Here is a 22,528-nt window from a genome sequence, read left to right on the forward strand (position 1 = left end):
CTCAGCTGGTCAGAGCATCACCGCAGGACGCCGAGGCTGCAGGTCTGATCCCTGGTCAGGGCCCACACAGGAACCAACCAATGAACGCATAATAAACGAGTGGAAGAGTTAATGGGTGTTTCTGTCTCTCTCTTCTTCTCCCTTCCTCTCTCTCCCCGATCAGTTAAGAAGACAAACAGGGAGACGTGAAACTGTGACTGCACTTGGGTAAGTCCTTTTCGGCGACCTGGACACAGAAGGGGCCCTGACGGCTCATGTAAACAACGCAGGAGCCCGGGGACGCCCGCTCACCAGCCGATGTAGCACTGGCAGAGGTTTTCGTGGGACGTTGCTTGTTTGATGAGCAGCTCGACTTGTGTGGGGACATCCAAAGTTTCATCGTGAGAGAAGTCCCGACCTGGGACAAGACAAACGAAGCGTTTAATTTGCGCCTGGTTTTCAACTCCCTCCTCGGCCCTGCCTGTCTTAGCTCTCCGTGCAGCCCACGCCAGTTCGCCCTCGAACGTGAGGGGGAAGGCCATGTGGCAGTTGGACCCGAAATCACCTCCACGTGACTTGAGCCTTTCCTCCCACGGGGCGGTTGCTCCCATTATAAATTCGTAAACTCGAACCTCAAACCCGCACTTGGCGCTGCCCGGCCAGCTCATGCTGCTTCTTGGGCAGCACACCTGTCCGTTTCCACGAGGACTGTTTCGAGCCCTCTGCTCTCCCCAGATGCCCACACCTCCCTGGTGGCTCCCCCTCGGCAGGTGCCCTCACCCCCTTGGTGAGTGCAGTCACCGAACACGCGGTTTTTGGTCCCTGGCGTGCCAGGCTGTGTCGCGGTGTGGGATTTGTTCACCAGGAGCTTCCTCTTCTTTGTTCTCCTGACGCTGGAGAGCTGTCCCCCTACCATTCAAGGCTGAGTTCCCCTTGCACTTTGGGTCCCGTCGCCTCCTGCTCTAGGAGCCGTATCCTGTGAATTACCCTTCCCCTCACTCATGCCCTCCAACTGTCCCCCCAGCGGCCCATCCATGTTGGTAAGCATGCTCCTCAGCCGACGACTCCTCCAGCTCCGCGTCCCCTCTCATCCCTGCACAGCCGAGCTTCTCACGAGCTTAGAAACTTGTCTCCCTGCTTCGTTGCCCAGTCCCACTTCACATTCCAGTGCTTCGGCCTGGCTGTCAGGCTTATCCCAGCTCTTAGAAGGCACCAAAGGGCCCTCCGCATCGTCAGTCCTTTTGGTTTTACCTCCTGAAGATCTCACGAACCCATCTCCCTTCCCAACCGTCTGGCCGGGAGGACGGCTTCGCCCTCTGACCCACTCACAGGCCCCGCAGTCTGCCAGCCCCCAGGTCCTCCCCACCCCCACACCCACTTACAAACCTTCCCTGCCTCCCCTCGCCCTGAGCCAGAGGATAAACATGTCAGGTCCTTAAGATCTGGCCCTGGGTTACTCAGAGTCCAAACTTCTTGCACTAAGCTTTTCTCTGGGGCAGTCAGTCCGGACCTCTTTTCTCGCCGTACTCCCCCCACTGCACCACAGGGCACGAGTTCCTTGTCCCTAGAACTGTCTGTCCCTAATTAACTCCTCTGTCAGATTCTAGCTCCAGGGCTGGTTTGCTGGGGGAAGCATTCCCTGAGCTCCGGAAAGTGGATTAAATTCCCATGCACGACGCCAGAGCCCCCTGTCCCTCTCTCCTACTCAAACGGTGTCCCCTTCAGCCCGGTGCCCCTGCAGAGGCAGGGGTCCGTCCGTGTCCACCAGCTGTTTCTTCAGCCCCCGGCGCTCGCAGGCACTCAACAAACACACACGCCTCCACGACAAAACCTGCGTGCCAGGCCCCGCAGAGAGAGGGGCGCTCAGGGGTCACACGGAAAGCGGTGGAGCTGGGGTCTTTCGTTTCCTCGACTCCCTGCCCTCCACGTCACACCACCTGGCCACGTGACACGTCTCCTTTTCAAAAGCTTGCATTTCTCCCCTCCAGAGCCCCCACTCCGCAGCAGCCACCACAGCACAGACTGGCCACGATCAGAACGGTCAGGTTTGCTCTAACATCAAGTCCCGATGATAAAGACATTTCCTGAACTTGGCTGACTTTGAACCCAACAAGACTCCTAACCGCTGTTACAATGAGAGTGACGACATCACCCACCGTGAGCTCCTCAGAAAGAGCACCAGGGAAGGGCTCTAACTGATGGCCCCAGTGACACCACTCCAGGCAGCGCAGGCCAGGCGTGGGCACCAGCACCCTCAGGAATGGGGTGGCCGCCCCATCAAGGGGAGAAAAGGTGCTCGGAGTCCGTGTTCTTTTAAGCAAACACACACACACACACACACACACGCACACTCACCGGTGAGCTTATCTCGGACTCTGTTAATGATCTGAATGGCTTTCTTATTCAGGGCCTCTGGTTTGACCAGACCGTCTCCGACTGGAACAGACAAAGCGGAAACAGCAGTGAGACCAGACGTCAGGACAGGTCCGGTGGCCGTCCCTGCTCCGCTTGAACATCCCCTCTCGTGGGTGTGGAGCGACCCCTCCTCTGTGCCTGCCTTTGTCCCCAGGACACAGTGAGGAGTTCACGGACCCTCTTCTGCTCAAAGGCGGTTCTGTTGCCTCGTCCCGTCCAGCCTCCCGTGGTGAAACGCAGCTGCTATTTTCTTAATGAGCTAGTTACTGGCGCAAGTCCCCAGAGGATGGACTTACTGAAAGAATGAATAGACTCTGGCACTGTGGTCCCGGTTTTCTTGTGGGCTGGCTCCCCAAGTTCCACGCCATCCAGAATTTCTAGGAGGAAGAAAATCAATTAGCTGAAAAGTCAAAAAGCCTTTGTTCCAAGGTATGAACTCTAATCTAGTCTCTCACACACTGTGTTCCCTCTGACACTCGCCCTGACCCCCCCAAAGGGGAGAGGAGACAGGAAGTGTGGTGTTAGTCTGTGTGCATGTACAAGTGTGAGTTTTCAAGCAAACAGCATTAATAAAATGTTGTGACATAGAGAATAGGAGCATGAATCAAAGACCTGGTGGCAAAACTTATTTGGTTCAACAAAAACTGGTAAGCCCTGGCCCGGTAGCTCCGTTGGTTAAAGCACTGTCCCCATGTGCTGGGGCTGCAGGTTCAGTCCTCGGTTACGGGACATCCAAGAAACAGCTAATGGATGCGTAAGTAGGTGGGACAACAAATCAATGTCTCCCCCACCAATTAATAACAAAAAAATAATAAAACCCCCTAATAATAATATGGAGAAAACGAGTTTTCCATGGGTCACACACATTGACTTAAGTGTTCTTCTTTGGAGGAACTGACATATCAATTCTGGGGAGAAAAAGTCCTCAGGCTTTAGGGTCACCCTCCACTGGCCGTGGCCTTCAGGGGGAAGAGTCCAGAGTCAGAATGATGACGTCATTTACACACTGCTGCCCTTGCACACCCCAGACCTTCACAATGAAGCTACTGATGATAATAATTTCTTAATGACCCCCTGGAACTTAATTTTTAAGACACACACAAATAACCGGGTCCGCCCCACCCTGGTGGCATCAGAGCCAGAGCTGGCCGTCCTAACTCCCCTCTGCAGCCGCGGGCAGCGTGGGGAAGTTACCCGATGATGCTGAGAGCTCGGCAGTGAGTCTCGCATATTTCGGATGAGACCAGTCACTTGCACAAGGCACCCCAGACATGGCGGGGGGGTTTAGGCAGCTGCAGACCTAGCATGGTGTCTGGGGCAGAGTCCATGCATGCGCAGAGATGCCACTGTAACCCAGGACTGCATTTTCCTGCCCAGAACACCCTTCTCCCTTCTGCCTGCGGGTTCCACCCGTCTAGTCAGTCTCAGCTCAAATGCCGCCAACCCAAGAGCTCCCTCGCTCCCTGCGGTTCGGGACGGTGACTCCGCTTAGCCCCTCTGCCCTTCTTCCCCACAGCAGATCCTGTGGTGCTTGCTTACACAGTGGACTGTGGTGCTCCCTTATTATTTCATAAACATTTTGGTCAATTTTATAATGTGATCCTGTGCTTCTTTACAGTAGTCTCTAAGTGACATCTTTTTGCACCCTTAAAGATGGTTTGGCCTAGCTAAGTAACTAGCTGCAAATGTTCCATACATGACTGCAGAGAACATTTACTTTCCGCGCGCCCTCAGCAGTCTTTCCCGAACTGTGCACCGTGCAGGCACTGCGGGACGCTGTGAGGGTGAAAGGGACAGGCGGTGGCTGAGGGGCGAGAGGGCGAGAGGACGGCCGGACGGGGTTGAACACTGCACTGCCAGCCCTCTGACGAGGGCTCAGCACACGGGCCCGCTCCGGCCCCCGGCGGGGGCACCTGCCCGGGACTCCAGTCCGCGCACCACACCCTTGGGGACGGTTCCCGGGTGTCCTGGCTGCTCGGGCAGCAGCGCGTGTGCATTTCTGCTGCTTCCATCTTCCCACTTCTGAGCCATGAACAACGCTTTAGGACCAAGGTAACGCAGCTAAAAATCATCCCAACCCACACACCCCTAAAGGGCATGCTAAACACTAATAGTCAGTAATACTCAGTAATAGTCAGTCAATAATACTTTTAACTGTACTTTTAGAGCTACATTATGATTGGACACTTTGATCAAAACTTCTGAGCTTTAGGTACCCACTCCATCCTGAGGGGCAGTAAACCAAAGCATGTACTCGGTGCTGGCGCTCAGTAAATATTCCCAGACCAAGTTCCTGAAGTTAGAGAAATGCCCCTTGGGTGACACTTCAGCAGCGACTGCATCTCTCCCGTGTGTTCACTCCCCCGCCAGGCGGCATCGGCGCTGCTTTCAGTCCCACCCCGTGACGGCAGAAACGCAGCCCCCGCCGTCCCCCTCGGGGGCACCCACCTACGGACTGGCCGGCGGAGTAGGAGTCCGTCCTTGTTCGCGACCGCTTGTTGCCCTTGGTGTTTGCTGGGGGAGAAACGAAGGGGCGGTTAAAAAGGGCTCCAGACTCCGACGGAAAGGAACTTCTGGATCTGACATTTTCTCACAACCATAAAAGTGTAATGTTCCCCAACGCTCCACTCCCGCAGGGGAACCCCAGACGTGTTCTTCAGGAGCACACGGAGATGCCGGCACGGCACGGGACTCTGATCCCGAGGGACGTCTGTGTCCTCTGGCTGGACTCAGATGGCGTGACCCAGACCCCCGAAGGCAAGAGCAGGACTTAATGGTGGTGGTCAGGCCCCCCTGGTCAGTAACTTCCAAGGTGGTAGGAACGAAGGGCAGACAGCGGTGCCTGGACTCGAATCACAACCGTGGACACCCGCTACCAAAATTCCAGCCGGCCGCTCCACATGAAACCCAAACAAACGAAGTTCGCTAGGGTGCTTAATTTATATTGGAAACATTTTAATTAACGTCCAAATTGATGATTGGAGTTTTCTGTCCTATTTATTTATTTTTAAAGGTTTTCTTTATTTAAACATCGATGTGTGGGAGAAACACTGATTGGTTGCCTCTTACATGTCCCCAACCAGGGACCCAGCCCACAACCCACGCACCTTCTCTGACCGGGAATTGAACCAGCGACATTTCAGTTTGCAGGCTGACGCTCAATCTACTGAGCCACACGAGCTGTCACTCAGGGCTGAGTTTTCTGTTTTAATAAAAACACTTGAGCCCTAGCTGGCGTAGCTCAGTGGATTGAGCTCGGGCTGTGAACCAAAGCATCACGGGTTCGATTCCCAGTCAGGGCACATGCCTGGGTTGCAGGCCACGGCCCCCAGCAACTGCACATTGATGTTTCTCTCTTTCTCTTTCTCTCTCTCTCTCTCTCTCTCTCTCTCTCTCTCTCTCTCTCCCTCCCTCCCCCCCTTCCCTCTCTAAAAATAAATAAAATCTTTAAAACAACAAAAAAACCCCAAAACAAACAAACAAACACTTGAAATCCACTTCCAGACACCTGAGCTACTTTGTGAAACGTAATGCAACGGCTCAGTGACGTGTATCGGGCTCCAGGCTGGACGGGCCCGGGGTCAGTGAAGCGTGTTGCGTCCGACGCTCCTGGCCTGCCAGGGCGGCGACTTGGGCTCCCGAGCCCTTGCTGATACTCACTGTCCATCAGCCTCCAGTTGAGCAAGGGGTCGTAGACGAAGGCTTCCAGCACGGCCATGACACTGTCCTTGTGTTCCCGGAGCACCTCCATCACCGTGTGACACGTGATTCGGTAGTTGCCGTCCAGGCCAGTGACCTGCAGCGGGGCCACAGCCACTCACCACGGAGGCACTGACACTGGCCCCCAGGGCCCCATGACCAAAGCCAGGCTGTCGGGGGGGCGGGGGATGGTCGCCCCCACTGAGGGAGCAGACACAGGCCATTACTGACGTGTCAGGTGGGGAATGTCTTCAGACCAAGGGGCCAGTCAGGCCTCGACTGTGACTCACGTGACATCATGACTCATGAGCCATAAAGAATGTTAATACTTTCAAAGCCTCGTCATTTCTAACAGGATGGAAAGTGCCAGGAAGAGACGACAGACAGGTTCCGGGCATTCCGGGGAACTGATGGGCCCTCACAAGTGGGTCTGTCTTCAGGGAGGGCTGGAGGCTGGAACTGCATTGACCCTGTTCCAAAGTGGCCTCTTACCCGTGTCTACTCACCTCCATCGCGTTGGTCAACATTCTCGTCAGTCTGAACGGGATCTTCTCCGGGAATTTCTCTCTGGTCATAGCAACCTACAGGGTAGGAAAGGGAAAAGAACCAAGGGCACCGGTCAGACTGTCTTCGCTGGCTAGCGCCAGGTGAAGGCAGCTGGCTGTCCTCTCTGCATCGCCAGCACTGAGTTCAGGCAGCGCACAGGAATGGAGCAGCTTGCGTTTAGTGAGCGGACTTATCGCAGGAATTTGAAAGGAAACACAGGGAAAGAAGAATGAGGAGGGGAAAGAGGGAACACAAAGCGGAAGAGTGCATCGTGCCAGGCCTTGGGCCAGCAGGCCCGGTGGAGAGGGAAGTCCTGCACCCAAAGCGGGGTGCACAGTGAGCAAGTGGCCCTCGCCCCAAGGGGCGTTTGAGGCCAACTGCGCCAAGTGTTACACAAATGGATATCATGTTTTAGGTCGACCTCCTATCACCTTGGTAGGAGAGGGAGGTGAGACAATGCATTGCGTGTGGGCTTAAGCGTGCCGAATGGTCAGAGGAGGGCGAGAACTGGTCATCAGAAGGGGAGCTCTATGCGGTGCTCCGGAACGTGTGTTCACCTCGAAGCAGTCCCCGAAGTCGATGTGCAGAATCTTCCCACTCAGCCGGTCCAGCATCAGGTTGGATGGGTGCCTTTGAGAACCAACAGAGACCAGGGCAGGTCAGGAAAGCAGCACTGGCAAACAAATCAACAAGCATGTGATACTCCAGGCCACAGGTTGGCAAAGCACAGCTCTCAGGCCAAATCCAGACCCCCAGCTGCTTTTGTAAATAAAGTTTTATTGAAACACTGTCATGCTCACTTGTTTAAGTGCTGTTTCAGCCCGCTTTTGTGCTACAATGGCAGATACAAGTAGTTGTAACAAGAGATTGTATAGCCAATGAAGCCAAAAATATTTACTATCTGACTCTTTATAGAAGAAGTTCCCCAACCCCAGGTCTAGGCCCGAAACGAGGATTTGTCTGTGCATATCACAAGTCACCCACGGCACCATGGTGCGTCGGTCGGTCCCGAGATAGATGGTCCTGGCAGTGCTGGCGTCTCAGAGCAGCGCGGCTCAGCCGCCACTGCTTCCTGCCCACCCAGGGCCTTGCCGCCCTGAGCCCAGGAGCCCACAGGCAGGGCCGCCTGAGTTTTGTCAACAGGCATTCTGCCTTTTCTTTTTTAAAATAAGTATTTATTATTTTTGTGGGACAAAATTACTTTTACTCTCAAATAAGTGCATGAGACATGATCTCAGGAGAAAAACAGAAAACTGTTTTTTAAAAAAACAGCCTACTGAGTCCATTTCTGAACATTCCTAAACGACTCTTCCAGTCAGTACATTTGGATAAAATGTATTACCAAGAAACGTCAGAAGGATCTACTTTGGTTGGTTTCAATTACAGAAATAGAATTATTTATCTTAGCATAATGGTGATTCATAAGTGTTTATTGAATCAACAAAATCAGCTGGATTTAATACGGTTTTTTAATACGTCAAACCAACCTATGCAGAAGGCAGTACCCTTGAACTATGGCTTTGCTTCTCTTTAGTCTGATGTGGCGTCCTGTGGACGCGGATAATAAACAGAGGACTAAGGCTGATGCCGCAAAACGTGCCTGAAGTACAGAATACAAATGTTTACCAAATGGTCGTCAGTTCCACTGGACAACAAGATGAAACCATTCAAGAGCACTTTCACGGAGAAAAAAGACTAAAAGCAACAAGCTGAACTCACTCACCTGTCTCCCAGGCCCAGAATATACCCGACCATGGACATGACGGCTAAAGAGCGGGTGTAGTTGGTTCTTCGGTCAAACCACACCTGGAACGCAGAAGCCCGAGTGAACCCAGGCTCCGGGAACTTTAAATGGTTCTCATGTAATGATGCCCCGACCAGTGGTTTGCTTACGTTCCATTATAACCAGTTAGGGAGGGCGTATAATGGAGCAAAGATCCCACTCACGCCTGGCTGGCGTAGCTCAGTGGATTGAGCGCAGGCTGCGAACCAAAGCATTGCAGGTTCGATTCCCAGTCAGGGCACATGCCTGGGTTACAGGCCACGGCACCCAGCAACCACACATTGATGTTTCTCTCTCTCTCTCTCTCTCTCTCTCTCTCTCTCTCTCTCTCTGTCTCCCTCCCTTCCCTCTCTAAAAATAAATAAATAAGAATAAATGAATGAAAGGAGAACACTGGAAAAAATACAGTGAAAATATTAAAAAAAATCCCACTCACAATTAAATAAGTAATAAACTATGCTTGAAATAAACTAGAAATGTGCAGAACTTAGATAAACAAGTAAGTTAAACTTGGCTTAGAAATACAAAGACTTGAGTAAATGAAAATACGTATTTAAGAATACCCACTTAAGATTGCCAAGATGCAATATCCTCTCCACTTATTTGATACATTTAATGTAATTCCAATGACTATTCAGTGGCTTTTTTGTTTTGAGACCTTAACAAAATGATCACAAACTTTATCTGGAAAAAAAAGTACGAAAATAGCCAATGAGAAGAAATGTGTATGATAGTATGGAACTTGAAGAGAAACAGGCAGAAAGATCAATGAAACAGAACAGAAGCTCTACAAAGAAATCCAAATTTAGTGTATAATAAAAGTGGAATCTTTTAAATAGGGAAACGATGAATTATTTGGTAAATACTGTGGTGTTGGCTAGGCATCTTAAGAAAATAAAATTTATATCCTAATACTAGATTCCAAATTTAGTTAAGGATTTAAATGTAAAACCAAATCTGATAATTAATACAATATATGTAAAAAGATACATAATCTTGAGGTGAAAAGGATCTTTCTAAATATAAAGCCAAAGGCACAAATGTTAAATAATTAAAAATCTGTTAACTCATAACTTAAAAAATGTCTGTATATCAAAAACAAAACAGAAATTCAAAACCGAGAAACATACCATTAACAAAATTCAAACGTGAAGTCAACGGGAAATTTGTAACATACAGGAAAAGGACCTGACTGCCCCACTGTGCGAGGGCTCAAGCCCTGCTGGGGGAAACGGGGGAGACCGAAGCACTGCATCTGCGTCTGCTGGCCGGCCGGCCACCCGTCTCATCTTTGCCGCGGACAACCGCACATAGTCCTCAGCTGACCTTGGCTGACCGCGACAGAGAGGGGCCCGCGGGTGCGCCTGAGCAGACGGCAAAGCCACCCTGCCAGGAGTGGGGGCGCCCGCAGCAGCGTGGGCACGAAGCCCAGAGGCCGTACCTCAGAGCTGGGGCTTTTCAGCCAGAGCAGCTTGGCCAGGTCGTCCCCGGCCGTGTTGTTGACGGCGTGCTCGAACACCTCCACCTTCTGCATCAGAGTCAGGTGGTCGTAGTCCGGCGCCATCTGCATCGGGGCACAACCGCTGTGAGAGCGCGCCCGGGGCCAGCAGCTCACACCCAGGGAGGGGTGAGGCTCGGGGGCAGTCAGAGCTGGGTTCTAATGTCACCACCGCGGCCAACAGGAGAAGCAAAGTGAGAACGTTGCAAAAGGAAACACGATGTGGCCACCCTCACCTGTGACCACAGGAGCGCCAGGGCCTGCGGGTGAACCCTCAGGCCTCACCGCAGCACAGCCCACTGCCGGTACAGCCTACCGGTGTGAGAGAGCGCCCTGGGGGGCTGGGGTTCCGGGCAGCAAAGGACTCTTTCTTATCACTTACTCATCTCCTAAGCTTTCTCTCTCCACAGGGCCAGTGCCCTGCGTGCATTACGCACTTGATAAATAATACCGTTCGGTCTCACAAAACCTTAAATCCTGGGCTTCAGGCTCCTTCCGTTTCTCAGAGGGGGCTATCTTCTTGAGACCTCACACCCTTAAAGCTTCTCCAGTGGCTACGCCTCTCAAATCAACTTTTAGTGACGGACACACGTCGGAGCACAGGAGAAGCGGGGGTGCACGGCCCCCCTGCCTGGTGCGCTCTGGTCCCGGGACGCTGAGGGGCGGGGTCCGGCGGCAGACGCACATACCCGCAGCATGATGCGGTGCTCAATGTTGAGGAGGATCTTCTTCTTCTCCCGGTAGTCCCGGATGAGGGCGTGCAGCGTGTCACAGTGGGGCACCCAGCCGATGAGGCCCGAGTTGGTCGATAAAGGAATGACTGCGTATCTCTGGATGCTGGCGTCCACAGGAAAGCGAGGTTATTGCACGGTAAACAGAACACACCTCTGACCCGCTCACGACACGTGCACACTAGTTTCAACAAACCCCCTGCACAGGGCTGTCGTGAGGCGTGTGACGAGGGCCTTGTGCAAAGGATAGGGCATCTCGTAACAGTGCACTGACGGTGTGAAAGGCACGTGGGTCTCTCCACCCGCTAACTAACTTGATGCTCTGGGGGAGATCCAGTGATCATTTCTAAGGTTAAAATAACCTCCCAGCTTAACATCCATGTTCCTAATAGAGGAGGGGAAGGCAGGACTGGGGGAAGGGAAGGTCTGGTTGGGCTGGAAACACGTCAAATGTGCAGAATCTCCAGTCCAGGGCCGCAGAGTGCTCCACGCTGGACCTTTGGAGTTGTTACAGGCATTGTGTATGAGAACACTCTAAAAACACGGAGGGTTTTTCTCGTAACCCATCTTGTGGCGGCACATGACTGCAAGGCGGAGCTGCAGGAAAGGGCCAGCCGTCCCGCGCACCTGAGGTTCTTGCGCAGGGACGTCGGGTCGTTGGCCAGCAGGGTGTTGACCAGACCGAAGAGCTGCATCACCCGCTCGTCCTGCCGCAGGTCCTCATGGCCCTTCAGGAGGAAAACAAACTCATGCCCGTTGCTGCCTGTAAGGAACGGTGGGGCCGTTAGTGCGGATCGAGAGGGCCCTGAACCTGGCGGGGCGAGCCGCTACTGTCCTCAGAGGGCCCTGCAGACTTCACATACTTCACCCTACCAGCAGCAAAAAGCTCTCTAGAACTGAAGAACAACAAAAATGGCCTGCTTTCGATGGTCCCCCAGTGCGATGTAGCTCAAATTAAAGACAAATGCATTGAAAAAGGTCTGTCTTTGAGGACCAGGGCTGACTCTGCATAGAAACGGCCATTCTGAACGTTCCCCTCCCCAGCCCACCCTGCCCTACTCTGTCCTGCTCCGACCTGAGAAGCCTGACCTCTCCGGACGGGGCCGCCTGGGCTCCCGCTGGGCTTGCCCATGGGTGCACAGGCAGGAGGTCGGAAGGCGGGAAGGGGAGAGGTCAGAGTACTTGCCCCCGACAACCAGCCTGCCGCAGTTCTAGAAGCAGCTCTGTTCCTGCACCTGGGCTACGGCTCCTGGCGGTGTGTGGCGTGGAGGACACAGGCCCCTTCCCTTGCTCCCACCCCCCTCGCACCCTGAGGGAATGTGACGAAGGCCCTGTGTAAGGGGCTGTGAGAGCTTGCAAGCCCGGCCAGCTCCCCGGTCAGGAAACGGCCAAAGAGGAACTGCATCTACATGTCAGCCTGGACTGTGAGCAAGTGCGAGACACGGCCAACGTTCAGATCTCTCAGAGCTCGTGTGCGAGCGCCCTCCCCCCGCCCTCCCCCAGCACAGGCTGTCGGCTTTGTTTGTTCCCCGTGCTCTGCACAGCTCTGCACTGGGGCGGCCCGTGCGGCAGAAAACTGACGAACCCGTGTCTTCCACAGCCGGCCCCCCACCCGCCCCGGGTGACTTCTGTGGGGTCGGCAAGCAGTAGGCTGAGGTGTTCGCGAACCTCAGCTCACTGCATGACAGGTGGTACGAGCCCTCGGTGGGCTCCTTGCCTTTCAGGTCTGGAAGGTGAGGGTAACAGCCTCTCACGGTCGGTTCCCTAAACTCTGCTTACACTGATGGAATCAGTTCCTCCGCCAGGTCTTTTTACTCGAACGTGGCTGAGAAGCTGACTGACCCCCCACGCTTTAGAACTAGCAGACGCCCGCCCCGGAGAGACTCTCGTCACCCGTGGGCCCCAAAGAACTGGTGCTGGCGAAGCATCACTGCACACACAAAACACGGGCATGGTTTACTAATGGCACGAGACCTCAAAGTGCCAGCAGAGTCCTTAGGCCTCCCGAAACTGTGCCTGACAGGGAACAAACCTCACTGTGAGGTTCATCCCTCCTCGCTTGGGTTTTACACAGTCCTGCCCCACAAAGAGGGACTCTGATGGTAAAGAGAACACTCCAGAGCCCAGACGCCCCTCCTGCGGCGCAGCCTGTCCCGTCCACGCGCGCATCCGGATGCCTCTCTGCTGGCCTCATCAGCGGTCCCCCCGCTGCCCTCCACAACCCGTGCTCGCGCTGCGTGCTTTACAACGCCCTTCCGCCTGGCCTCGCGCAGGACGGCCACGGTCACTCACACAAGCACAGGAGTCTCGAGGGGGTGATCGGGCCGGGAGTCTCGAGGGGGTGCAACGGGGAGAAGTCCGGGTGTCCTCTGTTCCCCTCACAGGAAACACGGAGGAGGGGTGAAGTGTGTGAGACAGGCAGCGTGAACAGCGAGCAGTGTTTGCCACGGCGGGGGGGTGGGGGGGGTGGGGGGTGGGGGGTGGGGGGTGGCCGGCCAGGGTGGGAGGGAGATGCAGGGAGAGACGCGCACGGCGGTCCTTACCCATCAGCGTCAGCTTCCGGGGCCTCTGCTTGGATGTGATGACCTGCAGGGACGGTGCTATGGACTGGATGCGGATGATCGGCTGGTTGGGGTCGTACGTTCCCGGCACAGCCAGCTCGAGGTCCCGGCACATCAGAAGTTTGGGGGAGACGTACTGCAGCTCCAAGGACGTGAGCTGCGAATAATCACCACAGGGATTGGTTTTCTGCCTCCAGGGAGGAATTCAAGTGCAATTTAAGTATTTTTCAACGAACTGCTAATAGCAATGACTTGTCCCCAAGTCTGCAAAGTGAAACCGGGAGCTTCAGAATTAGTGCTAGAACATGACAGGCAGTAGCACAGAAAGGACTGTAATGACAGCTGGTCCTGCGAGAACCCTCAGGTAGCAGGTCCTACCTGAGGCAGCTGCTTTGAGATTCGTCTGAACACGTGATAGTAGAGGTCCCAGGCCTGGGTGAGGTCCTTGACGTTCCCTGATTTCATGTACTTCCTGCACCACTCCTGGGCCTCCATTAAGTCTCGGCCGTACGCCTGGGAGGGAATGCGGGGGACACGTGCGAGTGGTCCCAGGCGGTGACTGAGCCCGGCCGACCCCCAAGCAGATGGACAGCGGGACCCCTGGGGGCACACCGGCTGGGAGGAGGCTCTGCAGCTCCCCCCACCCGGAGCCCCCAGTCTCAGGGTGGCTGTGGTTTTCCAGTTAAAATTTGGGGAGGGTTTTGCAACTCAATGACAGTTAGGTTTCTGGTGTTTTACATCCCGTAACGTGACCTCTGTCATTTTACTCAGGCCAGCAGGAAGGCCGCAGGGAAGGGGTCTGGTGGAGCCTCCGGGCCGTGCCTCTCAGGCCCCGCCCCCTGTACCTGGTTAAAGGACGTCTCCTTCAGGGTCTGGGGTCCCCGCTCCATCATCGCGTGCAGGGGCTCCAGCACCTCGAACATGCCCTTCACGTTCCTCTCCCCGAAGTACAGACGGGAAGCTTCTTCCAGGCCTTCGTGCCACATCTCGTGCCAGAGGATGGCCACGCGGATCAGCTCCTCGCTCACCTGGGCCACGGAGGGGGAGGAGGGAAGGGCAAGCCACACTCAGACTGCCTTGGAGCAGAGGCAGGCACCCTTTCTGGCGGCCAGGGGGAGCCTGCAGCACCGCTGCGAGGAAGAAACTCCATCACTCAGGACCCCCGGCCAGGCGACAGGGCCAGCGAGACCCGCACCGGCTCCCGACTCACCATCATGGCCTGCTGGACCAGGGTGTTGCTGTGCTCGCACATGTTCTTCAGGATCTTGTTGGCGGCGTTGTGGCGGGCTGTGGTCGTGGACTTGGAAGCCACCGTCAGGGGGTAGATGAGGGCCTGAGGCGGACACACACAGAGGAGCACTCGCACGCGGGAGTGAGGGGGCCCGACGCTAACTCAGGGAGGGTGGCAAAGAAACGGGAGTGTGACGCTGGTGCTTGAGTCTGCCGGGCAGGGCTGTCACCGGGCAGGGCTGCCAGTTGTTCATAAAGGCCCCTGGGGGTGCCCGCGGGGGGGCCCCAGGGGCAGGACGGGAGGCTTGGCTCCCACTCCCCGCACTTGCGTCTCTGGAGTAGCTTTAGGGGAGGCCGAGAACCACAGCCAACGGTGTCCACATACCTGGGGGTGGTACCGACCGATGTCTGTGAGCAGCTGGTGAATGAGGCGTCCCACCAAGGCCCGGGGCGTGTCAATTCTCGCAATGAGCTGAGGAATGACCTGTTACTCAAAAGGCACAGTTATGCAGCGTATGAGACGCGAAAACAACTCCAGTCACTCAGGGCAAAGGCCAGCTCTTGTTACTTGTTTTGGTCGGTTCTGCTGGGCAGTGAAACGGTTCATTCCCTTCAGGTCTCTAACGAGACTAAAGAAAATATGGAGTCTTGACCTTGGGGCCTGTCCCTACTTCCTCACTGCATGACTCTGAGAGCGGGCTCACCCTCACCTACAACCAAGCAGCCTCACCTGTAACCACGTGTCAATCTGGATGGCTTTCACCCCCTCCACTAAGGCTTCGTTGACATCCGGCCAGTGACCGTAATCAAACCACAAGGTGAGGACCCTGGAAGAGAAAGAGGAGAAAGTCACAGGAAATCTAGTTTCCCAGCTTTTGTCCATGTGTTTCTCACCGTGAAGGTTCTTGAGAACTGGTAGGGGCTCACATCCGTGGCTCTGCAAGGTATCGGCCTGGGACCACTTGGGAGTAGGTGGGTGGGGGTGGCCACAACGCTCGACTGAGCACCAGGAGGATCATCCCGAGGGGATCATCATTCCACTCCAGATAATGCAGAGGCAGCAGCCTGGTGTGAGCTCAGAAACCTAACAGACGAGCCCACGGACAACCCAGGGATCCCCTGTGCACAGAGTCACCCATACAGCAGTGGCAGTTCAGAAACCCGACGCTCAGCCAGCGAGAGATCCGCAAGGGAGGTCGCCCTCGTCACTTGCAGCCTCTGGACTGGCTGGTCCATGCCAAACATCTAGCCTCTCAGGGCTGGCTCTAAAAGCGGAGGGGACTCCAGCAATATTGCAACGAACAGGGGAACTTCTCCTTCCCTACATAACCAAACACACACGGAGACTTCTCAGGCCACTTCTCCTTAATCTCTGCAGGTTTCACCCACGAGGGTGGGGCTCGGTCAGCTGTTACTCTCGGATGCACTGACCCGGGTGGGGAAGGGGAAGAGGCCTTGATGCCTAGCTTCTACATTCTGCCATTTCCATGGCCTCCCAGGGTTTCCCCTTCCGGTCCCTGATACCTGAGCGTGTCCTGGAGGTTGTTGCCACGTGACAAGGAGATAGAGCGGAAGAAGCCCTGGACGGCGGGGACGGTGTACATCAAGAGGGTTTTGGAGAGATCCTGTGGGAACACACGTGCTAGTGACGCTCTTGCCTTGGCTTTCTCACCTGCAACCTGGGCACAGCAGCACCCTAACAGTGCCCGCTCCAAGGGCGGTAATGAGGGTTACATCAGGTAATGCACGAAAGCCTTCAGGCTGGTCCCTGACACATAATGAGCACTCGACAAACGGCACTGGTGTCGTAACTGTTACTCAGCTAACAGTGGCTCCCTGAGCAGGGTAGCGGGGAGGCGGGGCTGCATCTCTGAGCTCACAGCCCCAGGGGAGGAAAGAGGCCCGGTCCTTAGAGTGGACCCGCAGATGTGCACGGCCACCCACGGGCACAGGTGTGGGGCCTTGGGAGGATGAACTCGCGCATAGGGAAGCAGGACAAGGAGCTCATTCTTCAGCTTGCAGCTACGTCAGCTCCCCAGACACAAGTGCGTGCACAAAAGCTCTGTCTCCAACGACGCTACATAGCAACTAAGCAGTGTTTTCTAGCCCCCACCCCCGGCACTTCAGAGTGAAGCCTCAAGTTCCTGTAAGCCCCACGCCTGGAGCGCCTGGTGCCTGGGTCGGCCCACGGGGGAGGAAGGGCCGGTACCTCAGTGACCTTCTTCTGCAGAGGCGAGGGCGTGGGGCTGTTCTCGCTGCTCTCAGCGTCGCTCTCGCTGTTGCTGCCCTCGGTGCTGGTGGCGGTGGTGGTGGCAGCTGCTGTGCTGGTGGCAGTGGTCGCGTTGGTGATGTTGGCCCCGCTGGTGTGACGCAGCTTCTTCTTCTCGTCGCGGGCTTGGTTCTGATGCTTGTAGTGGAGCACAGCCTCGAAGTTCATGACTGCCCACGCGTGCCAGGCCTGGGGGCAGAGTGAGGACAGACAACGGGGCTGTGACCAACAGCAGCGGAGGGAGGCGCAGGCAGCAGGGGCTAGGGGAGCCCGAGGGCAGAGCTGAGGAGGAGCGCAGTGACTGCCCTCTGCTCAGCGGCCAGCAGAGCAGACTTCACTTGCGAGAACCCCTAGGGCTAGAGTGTTTCAGTCCCTCCGACGCAGTGTGCTCACGTGGGGGCACACCTGCCGGGTCAGGGGCTGTGCTGAGTGCTGTGGGGGCGGGGCGCCCAAGCGGAGCAAGCTCTGGTCCTCGATCAGGGACCTTCTAGTCTAGTAGGGGGCTCACGCCCAAACCTGAACAAGGCAGAAGGCAACAGGGCAGCAAGAGATGGACAGCGGGAAAGCTTCACAGAGGAGAGGGACCAGAGGAGAGGGAGAGAGGCATCAATGTGTGGTTGCCTCTCACGTGGCCCCTACTGGGGACCTGGCCCGCAACCCAGGCATGTGCCCTGACTGGGAATCGAACTGGTGACCCTTTGGTTTGCAGCCTGTGCTCAGTCCACTGAGCCACACCCGCCAGGGCAACTGATGTTTATTTGACGAGTAGGAATCCTACAGTGGCCCAGGTTCAGTTTGTCCACACCCTCATTTACTCAGCAAGTACCCCTGGTGTACCTGCTACGGGCCAGACACTGAGCTGGTGGACGTGGTGATGAGAGAACAGTCCCCGCACACACAAAGGATGACACCACTGATGACGGGTGACAGTGTAAACCCAAAAGGACCTACACTAGGTAGGAAAAACTAAAGCTAGAATTCCTACAAGTAGATTTTCCCTTGTAGTTTGTTTTTTTCCTAAAAGTTGAATGAAGAAAAGTAATCTGGTTAGGAGACAGCTCTAATTAGTTAGGTTCCGGCTAACCAAGGGTTTCCTGTGCTTAGTCTCCAGCCTAGGACTGAAGCTGTCTGTCCTGGAGGGTAATTACTGCTGACATCACAAAATGGGCATTTTTCAGATCAGAATGGAGCACGTTTAATAAAGATCAGGTTTTTGGAAGGCAGCTATGCCGACCACTAGACCTCCAACGCTGTGGCAAAGATAAGATTTCTGTTGCGGACACTTCTGTGGTTTTCAGACACCAGTCTGGGGCCCATAGGGACTACTTCACAAAATATCAGCAGCCCAGGGAGGCAGAGGGAGGAAGCGGTGACGTCTGCTATTGCACCAAGCAGCTCTTAGCAGGAGGCCCCTCACTGTGCACGTCCAAGAATCACTCCCCTCTCAGCCGGTCATACGTTTTGCACATTTCCTAGTTCTCTTGACTTTCTTGAAAAGCCCCTACGACATAACAGGATGTTACCCAGAGCTTTCCAAGAAAAACAGAGGAAGTCAAGTTCCTGGATGAAGAGCAAACAGGAATGGAAACAGGAAGAAGCTGGGAAGGAGCCTATGACCCACGGGGAGGTCAAGTTCCAGAGATGAACCACGTGTCCAGACGCTCCCAGGAAAACCGGCAGCTAAGGGTCTGCAGCCACGTGCGTGACAAAGGCGTACTAAATCTTCCCTGCAAGGGGCCTCTGACAGACAGGGGGTCTCCTGGCACTCGGAGCAGCAGAGTCACGGCATCAGATCAGCTAACAAGCAGGGGCGCGCAGGGGCGCAGCGCAGGGCTGTCTAGCGCCGGGGGCCCTGTGTCCAGTCACCTTGTACCAGTTGCGGTCGTGCTCCGTGGCGGCGCTGTAGTACTGCAGGACTTTGGGGATCGTGCTCTCGTTGATGCCCTGGAGGTTCAGCTGCCACTCCCCAAGCTTCAGGAAACACCTGGAACAGAGAAACGAGCTGCCCTGTGCTGCACCCCCCTCCAAGGAGAATGAGTTATGCCGGGGGCACTGCCGCCTTTCTGGGGGGGTCACTGGCTCTCGGGCGGCAACGGGGTGGAGCCGGCAGAACTGCAAACCACGCAGAAGGAGAAAGGTGGGCGTCTGGGACACGTTTCTATGGTATTATCTCTTCTTCTTGACAGAGAGGTCTTTCAGGCACCAGGCACAGGTAGGTCTGTGTGGCCCTATCTTTCCCAAACCCAACTTCTGTGGTGACAGCAGTTGAGAGTAACTTCTCGCACTGCTCTACGGTTTCCGCTTTGCTGCCCCTGCCCCGTTCTTCCCAGTGGCAACACTAGCAGCCAGCACGCAGGGACCGCTGCTCTGCTCCGGGCACTGCTCTCCGTGCACGGCAAGGTGTTCTCGCCATCCATGCTCGCACCGCTTGTACGCCACACCACCCAGGAGAGGGGCGCTCTCCCTCTCCCCGGTTTACACGGCGACCAGCTGGAGGCACACAGAGGTCAAGTAACTTCCCTGAAGTCACCCATCAAGCTGGCAGCAGCACATCCGGCACTGAACACAAGGAGTCTAACTTGGGAGCCGGAGACCGGGAGAGGAACGGCACTTGGGTGCTCCCGGGCTGCTGAACCCTGTACGAATACGTAGCAGGGGCTTGGGAGCAGCACGACTTGGTGGCCGCCTGGGGTCCCCGCAAGAAGGCGTGGGAGGTAAGCAGCTGGCTGCCCAGCGACATTCCCACGGGCGTTCCTGTGCTGCGGAGGCTGCCGGCCTGGCGGCTGGGGTGCGACCGGCCTTGGCCAGTGGGGACCTCACCGGGCCATGAGCTTGTGCAGCTCCTGCTTGTGCTGCTGGTCCTCGGGGGCGATGGCGTGCTGGGCCTGCTGCTGCATGGTCTGCACGAAGTGCTGCATGTGCTGGAAGGCGTCGATCTGCACAGGACAAGAGCATACGGAGCCACTTGGCACGGGGTCCAACCTCACGGGAAATGAACTACTGTTCACGTAACAGGCGTGGGAGCCGACCCCTCTCCAGAGAGCGTGCCCCGGAGCACAGGGTCAGAACCCTGCAGGACAGCACAGGGCATGGTGCTGGGAGATGGCCGGGCTTTTCGAGAAGATTCATTTTTTTCAACTCAAGTCTTAGCTCTCCTCTGCCAACTGTAATTGCTGGTTTAATAAGCCTTGGAAAAGCTACTTGCCTGGCTATCCAAAATAACGATTCACAGGAAGTAATCTGAAGCAACTGCTTACTTCACTATCAACATACTGCCCTGGGGGAAATTAGGCTTATGGGGAATTAGTTCAAGCTAGAACAACTTCAGTATTTGTTTAAAACACTCTGGTACCCTGGACACTGCAGCAGAGCAGAAACTGCAGTTAGAAACAAATTGGGTGGACCCCCCAGCACCCAAATGAGAGCACAGAGATGGGGCGAACACCCCATGCACCCACGGGGAAAGGAGGGGTCACTAGCTTAGCAGACATCCCGCTGAACCTGGCGGCCTAGCAGCAAAATCTTCAGGGCATCCTCAAGCAGTGACGCCGTCTTTTCACACTATGGGATTTCATACCAAGCGAGCAGAAGGCATTTGAGTTAGGAACAGAAATTCCTGGTAAGCAGGAAAACAGATCAGAAAATAGCCAGGCTAGGGAAGAGCAGAGGTGGTCGGAGGTCTGGGAGGAAGTTACAAACTATTGGTATAAGCCTGCCACATCCAGACACACCAGCATCTTGATACGTGGGGTCTATACATTTTTAAAGGTCCTCCAGGGTGGAGACAGAGCACACAAATATCAAAAGCTCGAATGGAAAAAACAGTGAAATTTAAATCCACCAACGCCGGGCAGGTGGGGGGAGACACTGGATGTGAGAGGGTGTAAATAAGAGGCCACACGTGCTTTGCCACAGAGGAGGAGGGAAAATCAAATTTTCAATAAACAAGGTCAGAAGAATCTTATACTAATACTAAATCATACGAATCATTTTTTTTATATAAATAGAAACATGTCAGAGATGATGGCCTCGAAGGAAAATGGCACTCCCAGGCTTGGCGGTCCGGACGAGTCTCAGATACTTTTCAATACAGAAGTAACTGGCATCAAGGGCCACGGCTGGAGCAACGCCTTGCGAGTCGGCCCTCGTCCACTCGGACGTGTGCTCTTTGTCTCTTTCACAGTGGCGCCGCACCCTGGCCACCTTCATTTTCTCCACCTGAATAAAACTTGCTTTGCTCCCACTCTGATTCGCCCTTGAGATCTTTCCTGGGCCACTCAAGAACCTGGAGGTCACCTGACAGGAGAAAGGTCCCGGGCAGGGCCAGCGCCTGGCGTGGAAGTGATCCGGTAACAAGAGGAGCCATCTGGTACTCTGGAACAATGGAACCAACCTTAACTCCTGATTACGGAGCTTTGCACTGGCCCCTGACCTTCGGTTCCGAGCCCGCAGGAACCGGGACCACTGATCAAGGTGTGTGATGGGCCGTGCGTCAGGGACTTGACCTAAACTTGCTTAATAACTCTTCCAGTAAGAAGACTTGAGAGCTGACTGCAGAGATTCCAAAATTAAAAAAGAAAAGAAGAACCAGGGCTAACCCAGAGCCAGAGTGGTGTGATGAACGACTCATCAGGTAGCTAATCCACGCGCAAGGGCAGGGCGGACACAGATGCTCCCCCAGTGAACCAGACACCTGCCCACCTCGACACTGGCCTTCGCAGAGCGGCCACTCACACTGCTTTGAAAAATGGACCGCGTCAGCGCCCCACACCTGGGGAGTGACGGATGTGCCTTCAGTTTTTCTTCTATGAGAACTACACTGACCAGACCGAAATCTGATTAGAAAGAAAGAGAAAGAACTGGGAGGCAGTACCGAAGCGATCACCCACTGGACAGGTGAGAGTGAGCCGCCTGTGATTGGTGTGCGCACGGGGCAGGTGAGAACCGAACCGGGAACTCTGAGGCCGGGAGCTTTCAGAGCGCATGGGCCGAGTCACCTCAGTCAAGACGCAGAGTTAAAACTCTGGGAGACCCGCCAAGGCACTGAACAAAAAATAGATCGCCCAAACTAGGGAGGCTGGGTATTAGTTTGGATCTGACGCCCAATATTAAGTTTAGGGAGTTTATCCGGCATGGAAGAATCTAATATTTCTCTGCTTTGTGGCATGGAGGCAATTCATTTTCAAGGAATTAAAAATGATCTATTAAAAATTCTTTCCTTTTTCCGTTCCCAGGAAGTGAGAGGGGGAAAATGACTCTCTCTCCCTACGGACGCAGAACTGGCCACTCAGGGGAAGAGGCTTCCCCCCGCCCCAGCCTTCCAGCCGGGCACAGTGCTCCCGAGCTCTGACCGCCCGGGCGGTTTATGGGCAAGGCGGCGATCCAGGCTTGGTCAAATTTCACAGAAGGGCCAGGCTGCCGCTACATTCTGTGAGGCGTTCTGTTTGGGGAAACACTGTACACCTACCTGTTGCGTCCGCCTTCCTGGGGAACAGGGTCTGCTCTCCCCAGACATTTCATCCGCCTCAGGTGAGGCAGAGAGAACGCTTATTCACAGTGAAGTAAAGTGACTGGTTCACTCGCACAATTATTCCCAAGTGGTCAGTTTTCTCCGGGCAGCTCCTGAATGCTTACAACGATGTGACGTATCTAGCCCTGGGCCTGAAGTTCAAGCACCTAGCTTTAAATAGGTTTCTCCATTTATATCCATGGGGTTTTATGCCTCCCACCAGAATTTGGGCTCCTAAGAAAAGGCCTTAATCTGTGGTCAGTTAGAGAAGCCACTCCCTGGTTGAGATATTAGCCAAGGGCTCTCTC

At 55.0% G+C, this 22,528-nt stretch overlaps 1 protein-coding gene across 1 annotated transcript in view; it reads right to left on the reverse strand.

Moving 5' to 3' along the window:
* The window catches only part of MTOR (mechanistic target of rapamycin kinase), a 110,492-nt gene that overhangs the window by 2,154 nt on the left and 85,810 nt on the right, over positions 1-22,528 (reverse strand). Inside the window, exons 37-57 of the mRNA XM_045858452.1 lie at positions 19,532-19,647; positions 18,578-18,695; positions 16,652-16,900; positions 15,967-16,067; positions 15,173-15,269; positions 14,828-14,926; positions 14,423-14,545; positions 14,058-14,240; positions 13,591-13,725; positions 13,195-13,369; positions 11,279-11,414; positions 10,610-10,757; positions 9,864-9,986; positions 8,363-8,445; positions 7,197-7,269; positions 6,600-6,674; positions 6,055-6,190; positions 4,843-4,908; positions 2,691-2,771; positions 2,335-2,415; positions 292-397 (exon numbers count right to left, since the gene is read on the reverse strand). Coding sequence (XP_045714408.1) covers positions 292-397; positions 2,335-2,415; positions 2,691-2,771; positions 4,843-4,908; positions 6,055-6,190; positions 6,600-6,674; positions 7,197-7,269; positions 8,363-8,445; positions 9,864-9,986; positions 10,610-10,757; positions 11,279-11,414; positions 13,195-13,369; positions 13,591-13,725; positions 14,058-14,240; positions 14,423-14,545; positions 14,828-14,926; positions 15,173-15,269; positions 15,967-16,067; positions 16,652-16,900; positions 18,578-18,695; positions 19,532-19,647 — 2,504 coding nt within the window. The remainder of the gene's footprint in view (positions 1-291; positions 398-2,334; positions 2,416-2,690; positions 2,772-4,842; positions 4,909-6,054; positions 6,191-6,599; positions 6,675-7,196; positions 7,270-8,362; positions 8,446-9,863; positions 9,987-10,609; positions 10,758-11,278; positions 11,415-13,194; positions 13,370-13,590; positions 13,726-14,057; positions 14,241-14,422; positions 14,546-14,827; positions 14,927-15,172; positions 15,270-15,966; positions 16,068-16,651; positions 16,901-18,577; positions 18,696-19,531; positions 19,648-22,528) is intronic.

The sequence above is a fragment of the Phyllostomus hastatus genome, unplaced genomic scaffold, assembly GCF_019186645.2.
Source record: "Phyllostomus hastatus isolate PE091 unplaced genomic scaffold, TTU_PhHast_1.1 phas_scaffold_182, whole genome shotgun sequence".
Classification (NCBI taxonomy): Eukaryota; Metazoa; Chordata; class Mammalia; order Chiroptera; family Phyllostomidae; genus Phyllostomus; species Phyllostomus hastatus.